Raw genomic sequence first — 22,285 nt, forward strand, 5'->3', positions numbered from 1 at the left:
AGTTCCACTCCCCACTTAAAAGATTAGCCCATATTTAGCCCATGCCCATCTTTTACATTCATTGACTAAAATATCAGCAAAAGACAGCTTAAAATAAATGATAAGTGTTGCAGATGCACAATCTGTGCACAATGCAGACACACAAGATATATAACGCTTGCATATGATATCACTTCATATAACAAAATAGTTATTGGTATAAATACCCACTGATCTCATTTATATACTGAAACAAAATAGAACAGATTTCCAGTTACTATCCTACTTTTTTTTTCCTCTGCAGATTTTTGAAATCTGTATTTGCATGTTCATCCTCTATGCTATGAAAAGCTCAGAATTCATCATCAATGCAAAAACCAAAAAAGATCCTCTGTTCCAATAGGTCAACACATTCTTTTGTGATTTTAATAATGGCCTGTCCTATTACATTTGTTATTCATATAGAATAAGGATTGACAATTTTTAGGTATTATACAGCTTTCTTCTGGAATATTAGCTTTGTGGCTTTGAGAGGCCATTTTCTAAAGATCCTAATAGTAAAATGACATCTTGGGAAATGTTACATTCTCACCACATTTGCATGATAATGAAGATCAAATTTCATATATGCTACCTGAATTATACTTATCTAAGTTTTGTTTTACCGAATGACCAAAGGAATATGTTCCCTAAGCCAGAGTATTGCAATACAATGCAAAACATTATTGCTTCTGTGAAAGACATGAAACTATAATCCAAGCGATTAAAAAAAAAATTTATGCTGTTATGTTAACATTATCTCAGCTGTATATCTCTGAATACTTATTTCCTTCAAAGAAAATTCTACAGTATCCACAAAAATATCCATAGGACATTTTCTAAAAGTAATGAAGGAACATCTCTGTTATGCTCAGCGCTCTGTAGGAGAGGAACTATTTCATAACATTTATTTTTTACTGACATGCAGTACTATTACGTGCTTGGTAAAGTCCACATGTCAGTTTATTCACTACGTGTGAGCCATCCTTTGGGTATAACCACATTTCACCTCTACCTACAGGAAAGTATATGTGTAAAATCATTTCCTAACCACAGAAATAAGTTTGGTAGACAACAATAAGAGGCACTCTGCCTATAATTAGGCATGTAGACAAATATGCTGCTCTCAGAAATTGCAGTGGTGGATTTCAGAGCTCCTGATTATGGGTTGTTATTACAGCATACATTGAAAAGCTCCATCCCCTACCACAGTGAATCAAGAATCCATCTGCTAAACCTGGGTTTGGAAAGATAGCCCCCAATACACCATGTCAGTAACACCAAGGACACTTTAAGAAAGTTATTTGTCCTCTCTGATCAACACCGAGCTGATTAGTCACTGGTCTGACAAGCAATTTACCTGCATGATCCATTTTGGAGTGTGCCTCTAGAAAATCAAAATCCAACCACAGTTTTATGCCGAAGAACACTGAAGAAAATGTAGTACAAATCATGCAAGGTACAAACTGACAATATTAATCTAAGCAAAGACATCAGCATACACAGTCTTAGATTAATGCTCCAGTTATAACTGCGAACTCTTTAAAGACAGAGTAGTTCTGATTTTTGCTGAAAGCTATAGGCATTATTTTAAAGAAAGAAAAACACAGCATGGAATAATTAGTGTAAATAGTAGCCGTTTTATTTAATGTAGTTTTTCAGTACACTCTGGTCTATGCTGCACTATAACTGCAGTAATGTATCCAAATTAAGTAAAAACAACAACAAACAACCAACTAACAACAACAAAAACAACTAAAAATAACTCCCCCCCAAAAAAACCACAAAAAAACCCCCAAGTTATCCTGGAACAGAAAAAAAAAATAAATAAAGGAAAGGCCTATACTCAAAGGAACATCTGAATAAAATTGAGACATCTGCAGTAGAGTTTCCCCTTCTCCCTAGAATGTTTGAGATGAACTCGGCATAACACTGCCTTCCAAGAAAAGACAGGGTGATCAATGCAGGAGCACATCAGGCTCCCTTGGACAGGCCAATCAATGCAAGAAAGAACCTTGCCCAGGGCCTTATGCAAATAGAAGCACGTCCTGCAACCCAGGGAGGGAACATGCGCAATAGATCAATGGCATCTAAAAAACCTTACAGCTATATCAGCCTCAGACAGTAAATATATAATGACGAATCCCTCACGTTCAGCCCTGAACTCTTTAAACTAGATTATTTTCAACAGCTGGTTTAAGAAAAAAAAATCTGCTGGGGCTGTAGACTGCAGTGGTGGTGAAGTGAAATAAGATTACTGAGGGTTAAATTAACAATGCCTAATTTTTTTTTTTTTTTAAAGGCTACGATAATATAATCACTGTACTTTAACACCTTGTAAAAGGCTGGCAGTTATGTGCCCGCCAGGGTAGGGACTGAGAGGGCGGTGGCTGGGGTTTTATGTTGTTCTTTTGTTTTGAATTTTTTTGAAGCTGTAATACTCCTGTCAGATGTCTAGAGCCACTCTAGGACAAAATATAATCCAGATACTGACAAGCAAATAAAATGCCTTGACCTTATTTAAGGGAAAAACCTCACGCTCTTTCTATACTGATATTACAGGACACTGAGATTCACTATTACAGTTAATTTGCCTTGAAAATGGAAAAGAGAAAAAGAACTAAATTATTTGTTTTTTGTATGTTTATGAGAAAATTTTACTTCTGCACTTTGATAAATTGCATTAAAATCTCAGTTCAGTTCTGCAGTGTTAAAAGCAAAATTTTCTCAATTATATGTAAAATCTACTTGTATTTTTATTTCATATCATATTCAATCAAAGCCCTTAAATAGGATTATTTTAACATTTAAACATTGGTAGTCATGCTATTGTTAATATTAAAATACCTCACTAATATACTGAAAGAGCTATGTAACACATCTTCACTAGATTAAAAAAAAGGAAAGTTCTAGGGTAAAATGCAAATTCCAGCTGCTTCTTATAGTGCTACAGTTTGAGAGCTCCCTTCGCCACAGTATATTTGGATTCCTTTTACTCCAACTGGATTTGCAATGCCTGATATATTATTAACTTGTATTCCTCTGACTGATCCACTAAACTGGGAGTTTAAGACATAAAATCTCTACTGTTCCACACAAAAGCCATACCTGTACTTTTCACCATAATTAACATTTAAAAAACAGTAACACAATACACTTATATAGTCTTATCAGCATAAGATCGTGTCACAGAAATGGGGAAAAGTATGAAATAATAGTAAGACAACTTCCTTTTTAATTTTTTTTCCATTAAAACAAAACAAATGCCAGAATTAAAAACAACTTAATACTTCAGATTAAATAAATTCACCACAAAACTTGTCAGTGCATATGTTCGATATTCCCACATCTTTTATTGTATAAGCAAATATAAGACTCCTACTGTTCTTCTTTATCAGTGTTCCTATATACATTCGAAAAGAACTGCAAACCTTTAGACTGCGATGATGTTATATGTTGTAAAATCTTTAATATTATGCTGTTCTCCAAACCAAGCTAGAGAGGTAACAATCTACAAAGTTAAATAAAATGTCAGGGTTTTTTCATACTATACCTGAAGGGAAATAACTCAAATTACAACCAACATACTTAGTTGTTTTACTCTCTAGCCAGTTCAATGCCTAGCCAGATGCAATGACCACATCCACATAAAATTATGTTCTAGAAATTAAATTTTTCTGTCCTGATGCAACACAAGCACCTGCTGGTAAGAACCAGAAACAGGTGGATTAAATAAAATAAAAAGCAAGATGCGCTTTCATAGAAGATTTTATAAAATTAAGAAGGTAAAGTCTGAAGATCATCAGGCTGGATGGGAGAAAAAGGTAGTAAGTTTGTCCAGAAAAAGAGGAGACATGACTTTTTATTGATGCAGTAGGACAGCACATGAACCAGCATCTCAGGAATTCACCTCAGATTGCCAAAAGAGAGAGACTGAAATAGTTTACATCAGAGAAATTGTGATAAGGCAAACATGTGCACTGTCAGGTATTTAAGAGGTTCAGGACAGGAGATATGTCTCCTGCTACCATTGATGAATTTCCCCAGAGTCTGGAAGAGCTCTGATGAATACGAGACGGTTCAGACAGCAAACACCTCAACTGAACTGTAACTTCTGCAACGTTTCTGCAACCAATGAGGAAATAAATAGCTAGTCAAGAAACTCAGGAAAACCAGTCATCCTGGGTCCTAAAAATAACTGTCAGGATTACCAATGTGCTCTACACATTTTTAGGAGATGGTTGCACAGAGACATTGCCCATCAGCTTTGAGAGACTCAAGGGCTGAAGTTTATGCGGAAACAACTGAAAGGATGACTGATGTATACTTTGAACATGGTCCTGTGCTTTGGCTTTTTTTCCTTTCATAGCAGGAATTTGAAATGAAAAATAAACTGATAAGTTATCCTGTCTAGTAGAATTTCAAACCATTGAAATTACGCAAGAAAGGATAATGATACAAAGAAATTTATTGAATCGGAAGTTTCTTGTCAGATATAGGGACAGATATCAAATATGGTTTTATTTAATATCTTCATTAATAATCTGGAATTAATTACATTTTCAGGTGACAATAAAGTGGGAGAAACTGCCAAGAGAAGTAAAAAGTATAAAAGAAATATAAAACAAGCTTTCAAAATTCACAGACCTATAGCACAAAAGGGATCGTTATGACAATCCCATTTGTTATCCTGTGCAACAAGGGCCTCAACACAGCTAGATTTAATTTGGAACACTGTGCGATAACATTGTTTGGGGGGGTGTTGGGAGGAAATAATCTACATTCACATCTACTACATTCAGTACCACTAGGGAAAGGAAAATTGAGAGCAGTAAAATACTTTGAGGATACATGAACATTAGAAGATACCAAATGAAAAGAAACTTTAGAAAATAAACATTTAGTACCATTTTGGTTGCATTGACCACAATCCCACACAGAAGAACAAAGGTAATGAAGTTCACCTTGAGTGAATTATGTTAATTGCACTTAAAATAGCAAGTTCAATTCTCAGCATACTACCAAAGAAATAATGACAAATAGAACTCAATTCAGACATACAAAATAAAAACAAAACCAAAATGAATAGAAGTTATGTACGTTGAGCAACAAGAGGACAAGAATATTCAAGTATGAGAACAATTGCTAAAGATCAGAAACCTTTTCATACAGAAACCTATATGTTCACTCTGTAGTGTATGGATTTTAAAACTATAAAACTAATGAAATGATGCAACTCTAGAAAAGTCTCTGCAAGAAATGCAGAAATGCCTTTCACCTCCACCTTTGTATCATAGGATACAAACACCTATTTCCAAGTAGTCCTAACTTTTACCCATCGCCAGTCAACGTTCCAACTTTGGTGTCAAGCTAGAAAATTATTATGAATTGTACAAAGACATGAAAAGTGATGATGGGTGATGCCTGCAATTACTATTCAGTATAACATTCCAGTTCATGAAACACTGCCTTTCTGTTTTTGGAAATAAGTGAGGAAGGGGCATATATATAGCTAGCCTGAGACCATGGACTGAACTAAATGAAGCAAGAGATATCACATTAGTAAATGATTAAGAGGAAGCAAATGTAATGAGGCTGAGCATGTTATTTAGAGCAAGGTAACGAGGAGGGATGAATACGCAAAACAAGAAGTTTTGCATATTCTGGAAGTGGCCAGTGCTCAGGCTTTCATTGCTGCCATCTTCTCCTCTCGCCTAGCAGCATGGCTAAGAAGGCTGTGGATGACTGAGGAAGGGGATGCCTACATGGCATTTAAACTAAACCACCAAAAAATGAAAAAGGACGTGCAGTTATGATGCTATGAACTGTGTGGTAATCGTTCAATATTCCTCTGTCTCTTTCTGTTAGAGCACCTTCCAGACAGCAAGCTCTTCAGGAAAAGGCACTACTATGTGATTGCTACTGCAACACAAACAGGTAATAACAGTAAACGTTAGCAAGTGAAATAATGCTGTCAGTGTACACTTGTCAGCTTATTTATTTAGGCCAAGAGTGGCCTAAAATGTTTATCTGCTCTGTGTTAGAATGGCAATATATGCACAAAAATACATATATGTGCATACACACACACACACACACACACACACTCACTTGTTTTATATATCAGTAAAAACGAACTGGGATCAAGAAGCTGCACCCCATAGCAAGCAGTGACACACACTAAGATATTTCAGTATTTTTTGTTCAATCAATCATTTAATTTCCTTACTGCTGCAAAACCTCACCACATGATCTGCAATACCTGTTGCTTTCTACCTCAAGGTGAAACTTGGGCACTTCAAAAAGCATTAGCAAAAATGATTCCACCATTTCCAAAAACAAGTAAGGAGGAGGGAGAAAGTTGTTTGCAAACACTGCTGTTTAGAGGTTTGACCTGGTTTTGGTTCAAACTCAGTGCTTCCAGGTATGAGCCTGGAGTCAGAGAGGCACCAACTCCAGTAAAATTAATCCAAAATGGGTCCAACTGTTCGTGGCTCAAAACATGCACTTGCATGTGCTCACTTTCAGAGGAGCATGGACTCCTGGGTCACACCAAGTACTGACACTCTCAGCCAATTACTCACATAACTCTTGCCATGTGTGGGTCACGCTGCATAGCAGCTTTGCCCCAGTCCTGTTCTCAAACAGGACTTCCTAGTCCAATGGTGAGAAACCTAATTCCACACTAAATGTATTCATGACCAGTTTTAATCCATTTGTTCCCGTGCCAACATTGTTCTTTGGCTTATACAGCTCTCCCTCCCTGCTGTTTATTCTCCTGATGTATTTGCTGAGTGCTACCAATCCCTCTAAGCTTTTCTTTACCAAGCTGAACAAGCCATGCTTTTAAAACTGTTTATGCAGCAAATACTGAATAGATCCTGAACCTTCTCTTTCTAGATATAGCTACCAAAGTTAATGTAAGAGCAAGAGCAGATTACACAGCTCTTACTAAGACTGATAAGCCTAGAGCATGTGTGTACTGTCTCTATGGCTATATTGATTCTAGTGCTTATGATAGCTAGGACATTTCCATGTGGGCATCATGTCATGGCAGGTCTGCAAATTCTTCATTGTTTCTAGTAAAATACATTGTCCATTGCTTTGAGTATACCAACACGTCTTCTTCATATCTCTCACAGACTAAATTAATCTTCCCAAATGTCTCAAAATACCTCAGGTTAATCACACCATCACATTTGACTCTTTTGTTGAGTTACATGTTAGTTTTGTCATTTACTTATAGCCACTGATGATGAAGCTGCTTGCCCAAAGGACTCTCCATCTCTACTGTTCCTTGCGGACAAGATCACTCTTCATGAGTGATCAATAGAGATGATACAAATACAAATATGGATGACTAGCCAGTCAGTGCCTAAGTGTCCTGAATTTGTATTATTTCCTTTAATCACTATTACTGAAGAAATTATACTTCATAATACCAGCAGTGACTTCATTGCTTCATGCCAAAAACCAATTTCATGAGCACATACCTACTTTGTGTGCCTATGGTAGTACCAGGAATACTAAAAGAAATCTGCATCAAGGCTAGAGACCCCAGTCCTGCCCAACCCTTTTTATATAATCCACTGTTGTGTTTCCATTAGCTCTCCTGTCCACCCTCATACCTTGTTTGATCTTGTTCATCTGAAAAGGCATTTTTCCAAGAAGCACAACAAAGAATAGTGGAAATAAATAACCAAAGGGAATTAAGGTTCCATTTTCACTTTCAGACTTTTTTCTGAGTGTGCACACCTAAGCCAGACCTGACTCAAAGAGATGCCAATGTAAGAGTACAACACAGAAAAAGATGAAACCTAAAACAGGTAACTCTGCCTGAGATGACTTGTCCAAAGACCAGACATATAACCCATATTCCCATCAACCTACAAGAAGCATCCCATACTGCTCTCCCTAATGATGTTCAATATTTAAAGAGTGTTGTTTCATTGGTTTTTGTTTGTTTTATTTATTGTTGGGGTTTTTTTAGTTAAGTGCTCACAAAGCCTTGGACATTGAGGTGTTTTGCTTCTCATCTACTTTCAGCTCTCTCCCATGCATCCAACAGCTACCATAGATCTTGTATTATCTCTACCACATATCAGTAGAGGTATTTTGATTTAATATGTCAGCCAGGGGAATTAAGAGTTGCATATCCACAGTACCAACTCATCAATTCTCAAGGCAAACTACATTTAAAAAATAAGTAGATATATTTGTATAAATATACATAAAAAGCTAAATACAACAAACCACTCAGTCTGAGATTTCAGGAAATTAAATTAATGAAAAACTAATGACAGGTTCACAGCTCAGTCATTAAGGTTCCTAAACTGCATTTTGCCTGTGCCAGAACACTGATGCAGCCTCAGAGACTCACAGGTAGCTTGGCAGGTACCCGTCTATCATCATTATTATGGCACCTATCAGCTCCTGTCAGGGTCAGGTCCTCGCTGTACTCGGCACAATACAGCAAAATGAAGTGGCAGCATATTGCAGAGAGTATCTCAAAATGATGGACCTACAATTATTTCAAATGGACAAAATTGTCAGATTTTGATAGAGTTAGGGCTCTACAGTAGAAAAAGTAATTTGAACAATGTATTTTAAGGGCTCTCATTTTAAGAAAGCTGCCTAAAAATACACACACCCACACATTTTTATCTACACCTTTGTGCAAATTATCAATATATATATTCAATATTTTAGCCAACAAAGACCATAATGAATAGCTTCTCATCTGCTAAAGACAATGAACCTACTTTCTTTCTCCTAATTATTACATTCTCCTGGGTACTTTGTATTTTTACAGCAATATGAGCACTGTAAGCTGAAGATACCACTACCAATTCTCAAAATTTTGTCACAATTCCCATGTTATTTGTTTTTTTTTCTTAAAAAATTATTTAACTAAAATTAAAACAAAAAAACCTACATTTCTAGTTAAAGGATTACAAGGTAACAGCTGAAAATGCAAAGCCTAGGTCCTCAGGAATACAGGAGCAAACAAGAAAAAATCTTCCACAAAATCTTTTTTTTTTTTTTTTTCAATCTCATGATACTGAATACCTAATTGACAATTTTGAAAGCTTAGATTTAACAATTCTTCTTGTGATTTCAAAATGAGTAGTTGTCATGTGTTTCTTACAGTGATGGACACAGCTAGTTTTACACGTCACCCCGCATCCAAGGACCACCCTTCTGTTCCTCTGCATGCAGACAGGTTGATGCTGTAATAAGGTCTGCAGGGGGTGGCCACAGCACTCAGATAGGCACAGGGGCGCAATATATCTTTTCTCCTGTATGGGTCTTTCATTCAGCCAATGACAAGGAAAAACATTCTTCTTCGAGTAAAATAATTGTAAACCCACAAAATCTGGCAGAAGAATTCAAAGTAGGCGTTGTACCAGAAACTTCTTATTTTCTGTAAACTAAATATAAAATTTACTCCATCAACTTGAAATTCTCACTTTCTGTTAAATTTCATAAAATTATTATAAGCTTGGAGCTGGGAAAGTTTCTCAATTTACCATCAGCTGAAAATAAATCCCTGACTACATTGTGCAAGGGATAACAGAAGTAAGAAGCTGCGATGTAGTTCACAAATCATGGCTTGAACACAGTGACCCAACAATTATTTTTAGTAGTGTGTATTCAAAAAGTAATTTATGTGTAAATATTACTGGATGCACATTTAATTTCAAGCCACAATTACACAACATTTTAATTACTAAATATTAAGATACATTTCAACATATGCTTTATGATTTAGCACTTATAGTTCAAGCTATAAACAATACAACAACAATACAACTAATTACACTTATCGGTGGAACTTTACTTCCCATACACATTAATCACTTTCAATTATTCCTGTAGTAATCTATGACACAGCAAGGTATAGAAGAGGAGACTGAGGGGAGACCTTATTGCAGTGTACAACTTCCTTGTGAGGGGAAGAAGAAGTGCAAACATTGATCTCTTCTCTGTGGTGACCAGCGACAGAACCCAACGGAATGGCCTGAAGTGACAGGGGAGGTTCAGGCTGGATATTAGAAGGTTTTTCACCCTGAGGGTTATTGGGTGCTGGAACAGGCTCTCCAGAGAAGTGGTCACAGCACCAAGCCTGCCAGAGTTCAAGAAGTGTTTGGATGATATCTCAGGCACATGGTGTGACTCTTGGGGATGGTCCTGTCCAGGGCTAAGGTTTGGACTCAGTGATCCTTGTGGGTTCCTTCCAACTCAGCATATTCTGCAAGTATTTCTGTAAATGTGTGTCTATGTTGCAGTAACTAGGTAACAATTTCTGTGCATTCGAGCAGGATATTACAGACTCATCCTGTTTTTCTTAACATCTTGCAATCACAGACATGAGAAAATCTAGATCAAAAAGTTGCAAAGACCAATAAAATTTTTAGATGCTGTGGCATGTATTTGAAAATTGCTGTTAAGTTTTACTGGTTTGTTTAATGAAGGACTTCCAAATCATAGCCCAATTTTTATGGTGAGATGAAAGTTAGAATGAAGACAGATTTGGCCACCAAAGGTTTGCAAACAAAAATGGTCCTCCTCTTTCACCAGTTTCACATGTGATACTCCTATTTGGTCTATTTTTACTTTGAGTTTCCCAATGAAGTGCATGCCCACATCCCAGTTGAGGGACAAGGCAGAGCAGAGCTGCTTTCCCATAGTACCTCCTTTAGCAGCTGCAAACAAAGAAGCACCTGGACAGGTACTGCCCCTGCAAGGCTGAAGGTTCTGCATTGTTCTCAGAGAGCCATAGCTCCTCCCACATGATGGTACAAAGGCCCATGAACAAGTCTTGGTTTAATATCAGGTTTAGATGGGTTCCTCTGCTTAACACAAGTACATCCCATTTTCACCAAGAGCCTTCCACCTTGATGAAGTAGCAAGCTGGGGATGTCTGTAGCTGAGATGACTGCAAGCCATCAGGACAGACCTCACAGCACTTAACATGCAAAGTAAATGAAAAATAAATTAATTGAAAATGCAAATGTTTCTGGACTTTTTCTGCTTGTTCTCTTTTCCTCTGCAGGCAAAATAAAATGCAGAGGGTTCAGACAAAAACCTTCACTCCAAATTAAAGCCATATGCTTCACACTGCTCCCCTGTAAGAGGCACAGATGCAGAAGGAGCAGCTGTGCAACAGGTCTCCATAACAACTGTAACCTATAATTTCATGAAATCAGTTGACCCAAAATCCTTGCAAAGGAAGTGTAGAAGTGGTACAGTTGCTATGGGGTGTAGCTGCTCTATCAACCTCATCATCACCCCCACAAGAAGCAAGGAAAAAAGAAAAGTGATCGAAATTTGTCATAAAACAGTAATTGCCCATCAGCTGCTTCATTTCTTCAAGCTCTCTGAAATTACTAAGTGCCATATGGATATAAAGTTTAAGAGAAAGGAGATTATAACAAAATAAAATCTTACAAATTAATATTCTGATAAAATAGTTCAGGGTTTATTTCAATGATATCTCCAGTGTATCAATTATTTAATCAAACTGCTTTCAGTGGAACTCAGATATCAAACCACCTCTATGAAAACCAGGTGTTAATATCCTTTGACTTCTTAGAAAAACATTGGGCTACATTAAAATTACATTTCAGGTCTAGTTTTGCATGTCAGATATGTGATGTGTCAATGGTTATATATTATATTCTTCCTCTCAGGCATGCATCTCCTGCAGAGACAGCAGACTATAGAAGCTGACCCTTACTGAGACCATCTTGTCTCTCACACAAAGCTCCTTTTAACTTCTTACTCACTGGTTGCTTCCTGTGATGGATGAAAACTTTAGCTCAGCTTGTGATAATTTCACAGGCCCTGAGCACCCTGACCCTGGAAGCACCAAGGTTAGAAGTGTAGTCTTGTTCTGAAACATTGATATTCTTCATATTAAGTAGAACAAAAGTGAAGAAATATCCACCAGTGTGGCCAGAGAAACAGGGAAAATGGGAATGACACCTTGGTCATCTGTTACCCATGCGACCTCAACCCACTGACTGACATGTAATGGAAAAGCTCTCCAAGCCTTCTTTAAGTCAGCATTTTGTTCAGGAAACAGCGAGGAAGGTCTCTAGTTGTTTTTTATTCCTGTCCTCTGCTAAGCATATGTATCTCTGGGCATTTGGTGATCCAATGTGGTTTTACAACACCTACAGATATTCTGCCAATGCTTCACTTTGGACCCACAAGTTACATGAGAATAATCTGGGCTGAAACACAAGGCAGCTGAAAATAACAACTCAGTAAAGCCAATACAGTAGAGCTGCTCCATAAGTTCATTGCATCTGAGAAGCAAAAGGCAAATGCAACACAACCCATTTTTTGCCCAAAGATGTGGTTTTAGGGAGAATTATTCACCTTCAGGGTCTCTTAAAAGTGTAGTTTTGAGACTTTGAGATTTCGTGGAAGATGATCAATTCTCAAATCATCTTTAGTTCAGGAAAATGAACAGTTCTCAAGTCTCAAATCTGTACATGTCATACATATTTTACAAATACTCTTCCAGGAGCACAGGGAAAATGAAAACGGCACTAATTTCTACAAACAAAAGAGGTTCAGAAAAATCCCAAGTTCTTAAAGTAACAAAAGCGGTAGTGTACTAGACAGTTCTTGCTACAGGAATTAAAGATTAAAACCAAAACACTCATCTGTGCTTTTACTTAACTAAGGCATTCATCTTATGTTCAGGCAGGAACCACTTTAATCAACTTTCAGTTAGATTAAACTGAAGTGTTGTAGATAAAAAATGTACATATATGTCTGCTGGTTCCCGTGTCTACAAAACCAGTTGTAATGTGTTGCAATTTTCCTTTCCACATAAACAGAACCTTTGTTTTTTCTTTTTTAGTTTTCTTCAATAAAACACATCCTGATTACACCAGTGACTCGAAGTGAGCAGGCACTGAAAGAATGGTATACAAGATCAACAGGAAACTTCGTACACCAGACAGGGTTAACAAATCTGCCTTTAGAGAAAATGGTGGAAGACTGACAAACTGGATATTCAGCAATTCCAGCACCAAGTGCAGACCAGCTCTACACTGAGCAGAGTTTACCCTACCTTACATTACTTTAGGGTTTATAAACAGCCTAATAAATGGCAAAACATAAGTCTTCCCAGCAACGTCTGCAGGCCTTTGTGGAAAAACCGCAAAACTGAGTAAAACCCCTAAATTTCCCCTCATGTTCAGTTTCAATCTATATATAGAAAGCTGCATTTGTTAGTGTGACTTTGCTTTAAAACTGTGCTTATATGTCCTCAGTTTATACCTCCAGTCTTTCTGTCCCACAGCAGAAACTGGTGCCTTTTGGTATATAGTTTGGACAAGAAGGATCCAACGCATTTTGTTTTCCCCCAGTCTTTCAGGTTCATGCACACTTGGGACCTTATTATCTACCTCAAAGCCGGAAAAAATGCAGTGACCTTGCAGTTGCAAAGAAATCCTCACAGACCCGTACGTGACCACCCGTTCAGTTGTTCCTATATGGCTACTTTCAAGAAGGTGATCACAAAGAATTTAGAAAATCTGTGACAGTCTTCAGGAAAGAAGGCAATGGAGAATTCACACTTACCAGCTCTACAAAGGCAAGTCCACCATAACTGTGAGCAACAAAAAACACATTTTCTGCAGCTGACTGGGAAATAAAATGGTCCCAAACATAAATTGCATGTTCTTCAGGAGATCCATTATCCTGTAGAAAGAAATTACAAGAATTACCTTTAAAAAAATGCTAATTCTGTATAAAAGCAATGTGTTCTTATATCTTAAAATGTTTTGTTAAAACAAACCTCAAATGAATATATTCTAGTGTCAAAAAAAGAGCAGATTCTTTCATCCAAATAAAGAAAATTTAGGATTGCAATTTAAAGGCAGTAAAATTGTTGGGTTTTGTGGCTTTCTTTAATATATACAACAAAAACTAAGCATCTGCAAAATTTTGTCTAAATATCTTGACGACAATTCTGCTAAACATAGGCATTCAAAGAAATTATGAGCCACTGCTTGGATTTTCATTCCTTTGACAAGTCTTTGTCAAATGTTTGTTCGCTCATGGCTTGTTTAAAGTAGTTATGCCTTAGTCTGATAAAACAAGTAAACCCAGGTAGGAACAATATAAAAAAAGAATCATAGAATCATTTAGGCTGGAAAACACCTATCATTTCAGTTTTTACTTTTTTTTTTTTTTAATATTATGGGACACTGGAAATCTGCTAAGGATTAAAATTATATTTGCAACTACTCTTTTAAATGCTACTCCTTGTGACTGCAGATTATGAGACACAGCACAAAAAACAACCTCTTGTCTAGTTGTAGCCATTACTTTGGAGTCTTTGGTAGTTAGGGGAACCCTTTTTCTTATTACTGAACAAGATTCTGTCGAAGTCAGCCAGCATAAGAATCACTGAAGGCACTAGAGTGATGTACACTGATCTTAGTACACTCCCACCTTAGAGGTTCTCAGAAAGCACTGTACCCTACTATATTTTCCTTATTTATCAGTTTGTCAAGGTCTAGTCTCAGGTGATAAAAGTAAGATGCTCTGCTAGGTCCCCTGCTCCACCAGGATTTCACACACCCAGTACAACAATGCAGACTCTTTCCAGACACTTCAGTGCCAGAAAGAGCTGATAAGTCAAGGTCATGTAATTTCCTAAAATCTGCATCCCTTTTCCCTTTGCTCCACTCCATCAACAACTTCATACCCCTAGGTGACTCTGACATAGTCCACAAAAGCTTTGTTTCCTTGGGGAAAACAAAGCACAAACCAGTAAAAGCCACTGGCAATCAGAAGCTGCTAATTACACCGCGTGAATTATTGTAATTATTGCAACTTTACCAAGAATGTTGAAGTGATTTAGGTCTCAGTTCCATTCCTCAACTCGTTTTTGAGAATTTAAGCTCTTTTAAATGTCTAAAACTGGTGGGAAGAGAGACAACTAAATAAAGTGGTAGACTTCCGCTTCTACTTCTGTTTATATGCCCTGTTTCTTAAGAGTGAGATGGCTACAAATCTTTCACGGAGCTGGACCCAAAGCTTTAAAAACAATTAAGTGCTTTTATGTTTTTCTTTGTGGCAGTCATGATTAAAAGCCAAAAAACATTGAATTCCTCTTAATCCTGCTCTTGATTGGCTATGACAGAACATAATCTTAATTAGGCATCAACTATTGTAAACCACCTCAGTATAGGAAAGGGCTTATTTCAAAACAGTTCACTGCTGTCTTGAAATTTGATTGTAGAGATAGGTAAAGGAGGTAAAGACTCCTTTCTTTGTGAGGGAAGTGGGAAGTTTTTCCAAAGAAATTTTATGAAGAAAATATGATTGACAGTCCAGTTATTAAGATAAAGCTGAGGGACATCTTGAACGGAGTTTCCTATGGAAAAGTGATGTACTTTAATTAAGATATGTATGGAAACTGCACATTAAAACACTAGGAGAATGTTAAAATTAGTAGTTTATCTGAAAGATTTATTTTAGTTAATTACACAGAAGATATCTTTAAAAAATAACAATTTTACCATAAATATTCTTAATAGCATTTTTTTGTATAGCTACTCAACCCTGCTTTACCATTTTGAGAAAAAGAGGAGGTCCTTTCTGGTTAATATAGCATTTTCAGGTATATTGTATTTATTATTCTATGTGCTGTTGGGAAAAGCACACAATTTTAGATTCCACAAGACTAAGATATCAGCAAGAAGCTTCTGAACTCAGCCCAAAGAAGCTTCCACCAATTAAAGAATAACCAGTGGTCTAGTTAGCAAATCAATAACTGCACAGCTTCACAGTCCAGTACAAGGACTCAATAAGATTCTATAAAAGCAAAAAGAATTAGCTAGAATGAGTTACACATAGACTGTAACTACAGTTCCCTTTATTAAGGGTGAAAAAAGCACCTGTGTTGTTGTACATACTCTGCTAGGCCCTAAACAAGGTAAGAAAAGCACATATGTGTGAGAAATTTGGAGGAGTCCTGTATATTTAGAAGAACAGCTCTCTCTTCAGAGCATCTGCTTATTTTTTCTGCCTGTAACAAGCCCATATTTTAAACAACTTGGACAGAGAATAACCCGGCACCATGTCTGTACAAGAAACACCTGGCTGTTGGAGCAAAGCACAGTTGGTCTCCTTGGGATTTCAAATTGGGTCTGTGAGGATTAACCTCCTCTGCCTGGCCTGGATTAAATTATGAGGCTGGATGCTGCATTTTCAGTATGAAAGGTGACAGTCTCAGCAGCTGTTGCTTTCTGTCATTTCACTACAGCTAAACTGAATGCACTTACATAGGACACGGTTAAATTATTTCATGGGGGGGGGGTCTCTTGGTCAAGCTTTACATAATTATCTATATGACTGTACAGAAATTAATGGAGATTAGTCAGGAAAAACTACACAATGTACCTCAAAAGGCATCTGAGGCTGAACGCATTCTCGTTTGTGAAACAGACTGAGATGGAAAGGTGCTGGAAAAGCTGAATTTAGATTTCCAGCTACTGAAAGCTGGTCATCTGTAACAGGTAATTCTGTATATAAATAAGTGGTCTGTTTTTTTGGAGGTGTGGAAGTCACAGTTGCAGGTCTCTATCCCTCTGAAAATCCATCCCCCAGATCAATATATATAATTAGACATGAAAAGAAAAAAAGTTAAGAAACACGTTACGTGAAAAGGCCCCTGGGTGATGTTTAACCAATGCAAAGTAGCCCAAAAAAGGCACTTAATTGGATTGCTGCAGATCAGGTCCCTTCTGACTGGACTCCTGTATCCCAGCTCTGTAGTGCTCAGGTGGGGAATAGAGGAATAGATGCTCTGAGTGAAGAAGGTACAACCTTAGTTGCCATTATGCAAAATCTTACCTGCTTCTCTTTTCAATGGAACACTATCAGTAAGATTTACCCTTTAAATCACCAATAAATGGAAAGACATCCATGTCTTTTTCCTAATAACTATTGTATTTTATTTCTTTTCACCAATAAAAACAGAGCAAATATATCTCATTTACCATCAGTGATTATTAATGCTATGGAGACTATAAGACATTGAACACCTGTCATAGTTGGATGCAGCAAATCCCACTGAAGATTGCCTTGGAGATAAAGGTGATTAAAATAATTTAACCCAAGTATTGCTGAGATATTTTAGATTGCTGATTTATTCCTTTTCCTGAATGCCAGAGAAGACACATATTCTGGATCCTTCTACAAAAGGGGCATGCATAAAAGTAATATAGAAATAGTCAAATATTAGGTTCTGATTCAGTTAAGGACAGGTGCATGGGGCTAATCAAAAATATGCTCTTGCCACATATTCTTACTGAATGAGAAATGATCAACAAGTGTTTAGAAATAGAATGAAATTTTATTTATGTGGAAGAGATGAGTATTGGCAAATAGCAGTCTAGGAAGAGATTCCTTTTTCTAGTGATAAAAGGCTTTTTTCCCCAGTATTTTTAAAAACATTCTCTTAGCTACATATAAAAAAATACCTCACTTTTTAAACCAAAGTAGCGACTGCTCAAAAAAAGATCATAAACAGTTTATATGGAGCTTTTAATTTTTATATGAAAAAGTTAATAAAATAATTTCACAATACAGTCTATGAAAATAGTATCATAATGATTAATAAATTCATGTTTTGCATATATCTGAAGTCCTTTAAAATCCCATGACCCAAACCTCTCCCACAGATGCTTGAAGCAGCAGCCTGTGGAAGAGAAGAGGTTGCCAGTCACTGACGTGCTCGGCCTCAAGTCAAGGCCTGGGATTAGTTACGGGCATCCTGGGCTCCTCCAACCTAGACCAGCTGGGCTCAATTTTGGGGGATCTTACACCAAGAACAACAGCTCCTGACTATGTTGTTTTGGGGTCTACGCAATGCTGACAGAAATACACTTGCATAAAATGCTGCTCCAAGTTTTGTTTCAAAAGATTTTACTTTGAGAAAACTAACTTGCAGATTTAAAATTCTCTCTGTAGTAGTTTTTAAGTCCCTGAAAATTGAAACTGATTGTGGGCAAATACCCAAGCCATCCATTGGACAGAACAGTGGAGGGAGACAACTCAGATTTTGGTCTGCCATTTTTTTCCAGTATTGCTAGTGCTAGGAGTTGAAAGGTATATAGCATTTTAATGGCTGGAGCCATTAGGAATACACAGATAAACAGCATGCACATGGTGAATACTATGTTATTTTCTGTTGCATTCAAGAAACAGGTTAAATTTACTAATGTAATACTACAGTCATTAACTGTCAAATACCAAGCTCAAGTAATGCAGCAACTGAAGCCTTATCAACTATGCCAGATTCTAACACCTAGACTCTGCAAGGTCTGCAGTTATGATGGACTACCTGAGTTGATAACACACGGAATTATCTAAACAACATTTGCATATTTGTGTAATTATTTCCTAAGGTTAATTAGCTCTTTGCAAAGCAGCTTGCCCTTTGAGAGTGCTTACTGTGACAGGTTCACATATTTCCCGTTTCAGTGCCAAATTTTACTTTATTTTTTTTTAAGGTAGCTTGTTGCTGGAAAGTTACAGATAAGAGCTGGAGATTTTGAACCACCATTGGCTTTACTGAGGCAGAGCAGCTCCGATGCCACCTTAAACTTCTAATTCATCAAAATTAAAAAAAAAAACTCAAACAAAGAAAAAACAATTTAGTTTTAGTTTTCAGCTCTGGTAACAGCTTTTTTTTTTTTTTTTTAAATCAAGGAGTTGGAATCACATTTTTTGGTGACAAGTGGAATGCACACAAATAGGGAAGTATGCCATATACCTGAATAGTTTTTTAACAATTTATTTGAAGGTGGTTTCTATAATTACAAATTGTCACTACAAAATAATTTCCCCTTCTAGCTCAATGAGATGCTGTAAACAAGTATGGTACACGTTAAATACGGGATAAGAGAACTGCGCACTGCCTAGAAGACAGAAGGATGCATAAGGCTCAGATCTCCTATTTCTGGAGATGTTAGATCCTTCCCCACCAGCAGCATCTTGACAGTTGCATACAGCTTGTCCCACTGCCTCAGTGGGGCATGGGTCAGGCAAATTTTTGCAACTCCCTCAAACTCCTAAAAAAATAATTATATTAAAATAAATATATAACAACACGCTTTTCCAACAGCACCCTTATGAGTACTAAATGATACTTAGCAACTGCTGCATTTTCCTCACTCTTTTTGCAAATATTTGCCTTACATGAGACAAAAACTTTCATTAGGGCGGAACATAATGAACCCATACAATGGGTTGCTATCACCAGAGCAGCACCAAAATCTCAGTGCAGGACAAGGTCTAAGAGGCTTTTGTAATTGTTTAAATCTGCTAAATACAGACTCCAATGTCTGAAGGTCCCAGCACCCTTGCTTTCAATAAGGTTTTTAACAGTCCATTGTACCTTTTGATTTTCCCAGAGGCTGGTGCATGGTAAGGAATGTGATGTACCCACTCAGTCCCATTGCTCTCTGTCCCAGGTGTCTACGAGGCTGTCTTTGAAATGAGTCCCATTGTCCAACTCAGTTCTTTCTGGGGTGTCATGTCACCACAGGACTTGCTTTCCAAGGCCCAAGGAGATGTTCTGGGCAGTGGTGTGAGGCACAGGGTACATCTCCAGCCATCCAGTGGTTCTTTCCACCATTGCCAGCACGTAGCACTTGGCTTGGTGGGTTTGCAGGAGTGTGATGTAATCAATCTGCCAGACCTCCTCATATTTATATTTTGATCATCATCCACCATTCCACAGAGGCTTTACCTGTTTGGCCTGCTTGACTGCAGTGCATATTTCACAGTCATGAATAACCTGGGAGACTTCCCCTCGATCCTGAGCCCCTTTGTCTCCTGCATCTCTTCCCTGATGACTTGAGGTGTCCTGGGCCCTCTGAGCAAGAAATAACTCACCCTTATGTTGCCAGTCCAGATCCACCTGACACACTTTAATCTTGGCAGCCCAATTCACATGTTCATTGTTGTGATGTTCTTTAGTAGCCCAACTCTTGGGTATGTGTGCACCTACATGATGTACTTCTGCAGACTACTTCTCTACCCAGGCAGTCTTGCCCAGCTGGCTTTCCCTCTGCGCTGCCAATTCATCTTTTTCCATCAGTCCAGCCACCCTCCCAGGCGTTTTCTACTATCCATGACTCAGTGTAGAGGTGGACCACTGCCCATTTCTCTTATTCAACAAGAATTCCTTTATTTCTCCCTCCAGTGGTCACAGTGAAGTTGTACAGAACAATAACCTAGACAAGCCCATACAGCTCCAGGATCTGCCCCCTCACAGCTACTGAGAAAAAATTAACTCTGTCCTGACCACAAAGCAGGACAGGTTTGAAGTCAACAAAGCCAAAAAAAACAGTCAGCATGTAATTCCCCAGTCCACCTCCACCAAAGACAGTAGCTATGGCATGTCACAACCAGAAAAGAGGATGAAAGTAAAGAGAGGATATAAACTGAAAACAGGGAAAAAAAGTAAAAGTGAACAGTGGAAGCAAGGATCTTGTATTAAATTTCTGCAGCATGAGTATGTAAAGATAAGATTTGAAAGTGTCTAACTCAGGGCATTTAAAAAAGCTTTTATCTTTAACTGAGAAATTCCAAGGTATTAGGAAGTACCCCATCTACCTGAAAATCTTTTTGACCATTTTAATCACAGAGTTGAGAGAATTATTGCACAGATATTTCGGCAAGGTTCCCCACTCCAGCCTGAGATGTGATCCCAGGAGGCAGCAGGACATTTTATTAACAGTAGGAATTGTACTTCTCACTGACTTAGTGACACAGGCAACAGTAGTCTGTATGCTACATACATGGAAATATGCACATACAAAGATGGGTTGGCTCTTGCAGAACTCCTAAATAACCAGATTTTCAGGAGAGATGGCGATGGACTGCCTTCTATATAGGTGAAAAACCAGACAAAAGGAGGCTGAAGAAGAGAACGTCAACACTATCTCAGAGGCAAAGCAGCCAGGAGTGGGGAATATAACAGTGGAGGAAAAGTGGCAGTGGATGCAAATTTATAACAAAACTTAAATCTGATAACATGCATCTGAAATTCAGTTCAGCAGATCATGTGAAGAGCAGAGGGAAGCAAGGACCATGGAAGACTGAGCAGTGGGTCAAGGGAGTTATTTTATTTGCTGTGTCCTGAGTTGACTGAGAAAGAGACACTTGAGAGAAAACAAAAGGGGAAGAGATAAAATCATAGACAGCTAATGCTTTGGCCTTGAAAGTGTGAACAGAGGACACTTTTTTTCACTCCCTTCGTCTACAGGCTCTGTATGGATTTTATTTGCATACTTTGCCTTACTGAAACCACAAAACCCAGCAGGATTTGATCAGCTGTGCAGGTGGCAGAGTGGGTTCATGGTCTCCAATATCTGATGCAGATCTATGGAAATACAGAGCATTGAAGCTGCAATGGTTTAATACTAAAATCACGTAAATGCATTATCAGTGAGTGATATTATTTTATTCAGCATCTGTATTCATATGTATTCAGAAATTCCTTACTTATGACCTTAGCAGGGATTAAATCATGAGCCTTTGCATGTAAAAATGCGAGACTCTTCTATTTCCACAGGAGGAAGAAGTGGTAAAATAAAAAAAAGAAAAATTATACTGTATTTTTAAGAGCACTTTCTGAGATGGGGGCAAGATACATACTCTGGCAGTAGGTAGCAGCTGCTTTTGAGATAGGAGATACCAGATATCACAATAGCTAAGTCTGGTCATTCATGGAGCTGCAGATATAAATAACATAGGCACAGTTATTATTTGGCATTTGCCTTCAGAAAGCAATATGCCAAAGTGCCTTAAGGTTACTTTTTTGGTATTAGAGATCTTGGCCTTATTCTGAAATCTATTTGAGATAGATTCTTTGTAATTTCTTTTGCCTATTTTACTTGTGAAGTGGGACACTGATAGAAGTGTTCCCAATATTGCTTATGAAGCCCTAGTAATGCTGTGTGTATAGAGTCATCAGCACAAAGGATGTGTAGAAGTCTTACACATTGCAGTTAAATACACATTTTATTAAGTTAGAGGGAGAGTAGTCCCACCTCCAAAACTGCTGAAATTTATCAGAAAAGCAGGCAATCTCAACAATCCTACTAAACAAACAAGTATTACACAAATGTGCAATATCTGGCATATGTAAAAGTCAAATAAAAGAGGTAAGGCAAAAATGCATTTCACAGAGTAAGATAATATTTAAATTGCCCCCACCAGT

At 37.6% G+C, this 22,285-nt stretch overlaps 1 protein-coding gene across 4 annotated transcripts in view; it reads right to left on the minus strand.

Moving 5' to 3' along the window:
- FAM172A (family with sequence similarity 172 member A) overlaps positions 1–22,285 on the minus strand; it is a 265,625-nt gene that overhangs the window by 96,467 nt on the left and 146,873 nt on the right. For 3 of the 4 annotated variants that reach the window (XM_027878113.1, XM_027878123.1, XM_027878104.1), the window contains exon 8: positions 13,621–13,740. In XM_027878113.1, the coding sequence (XP_027733914.1) occupies positions 13,621–13,740 (120 nt within the window). Of the gene's footprint in view, positions 1–8,371; positions 8,540–13,620; positions 13,741–22,285 lie in introns of those variants that run through there. The other variant, XM_027878131.1, reaches the window with a different exon arrangement.

The sequence above is a fragment of the Empidonax traillii genome, unplaced genomic scaffold, assembly GCF_003031625.1.
Source record: "Empidonax traillii isolate 1590-97213 ecotype Southwest subspecies unplaced genomic scaffold, ASM303162v1 scaffold4:size3804566, whole genome shotgun sequence".
In the NCBI taxonomy this organism is placed as follows: Eukaryota; Metazoa; Chordata; class Aves; order Passeriformes; family Tyrannidae; genus Empidonax; species Empidonax traillii.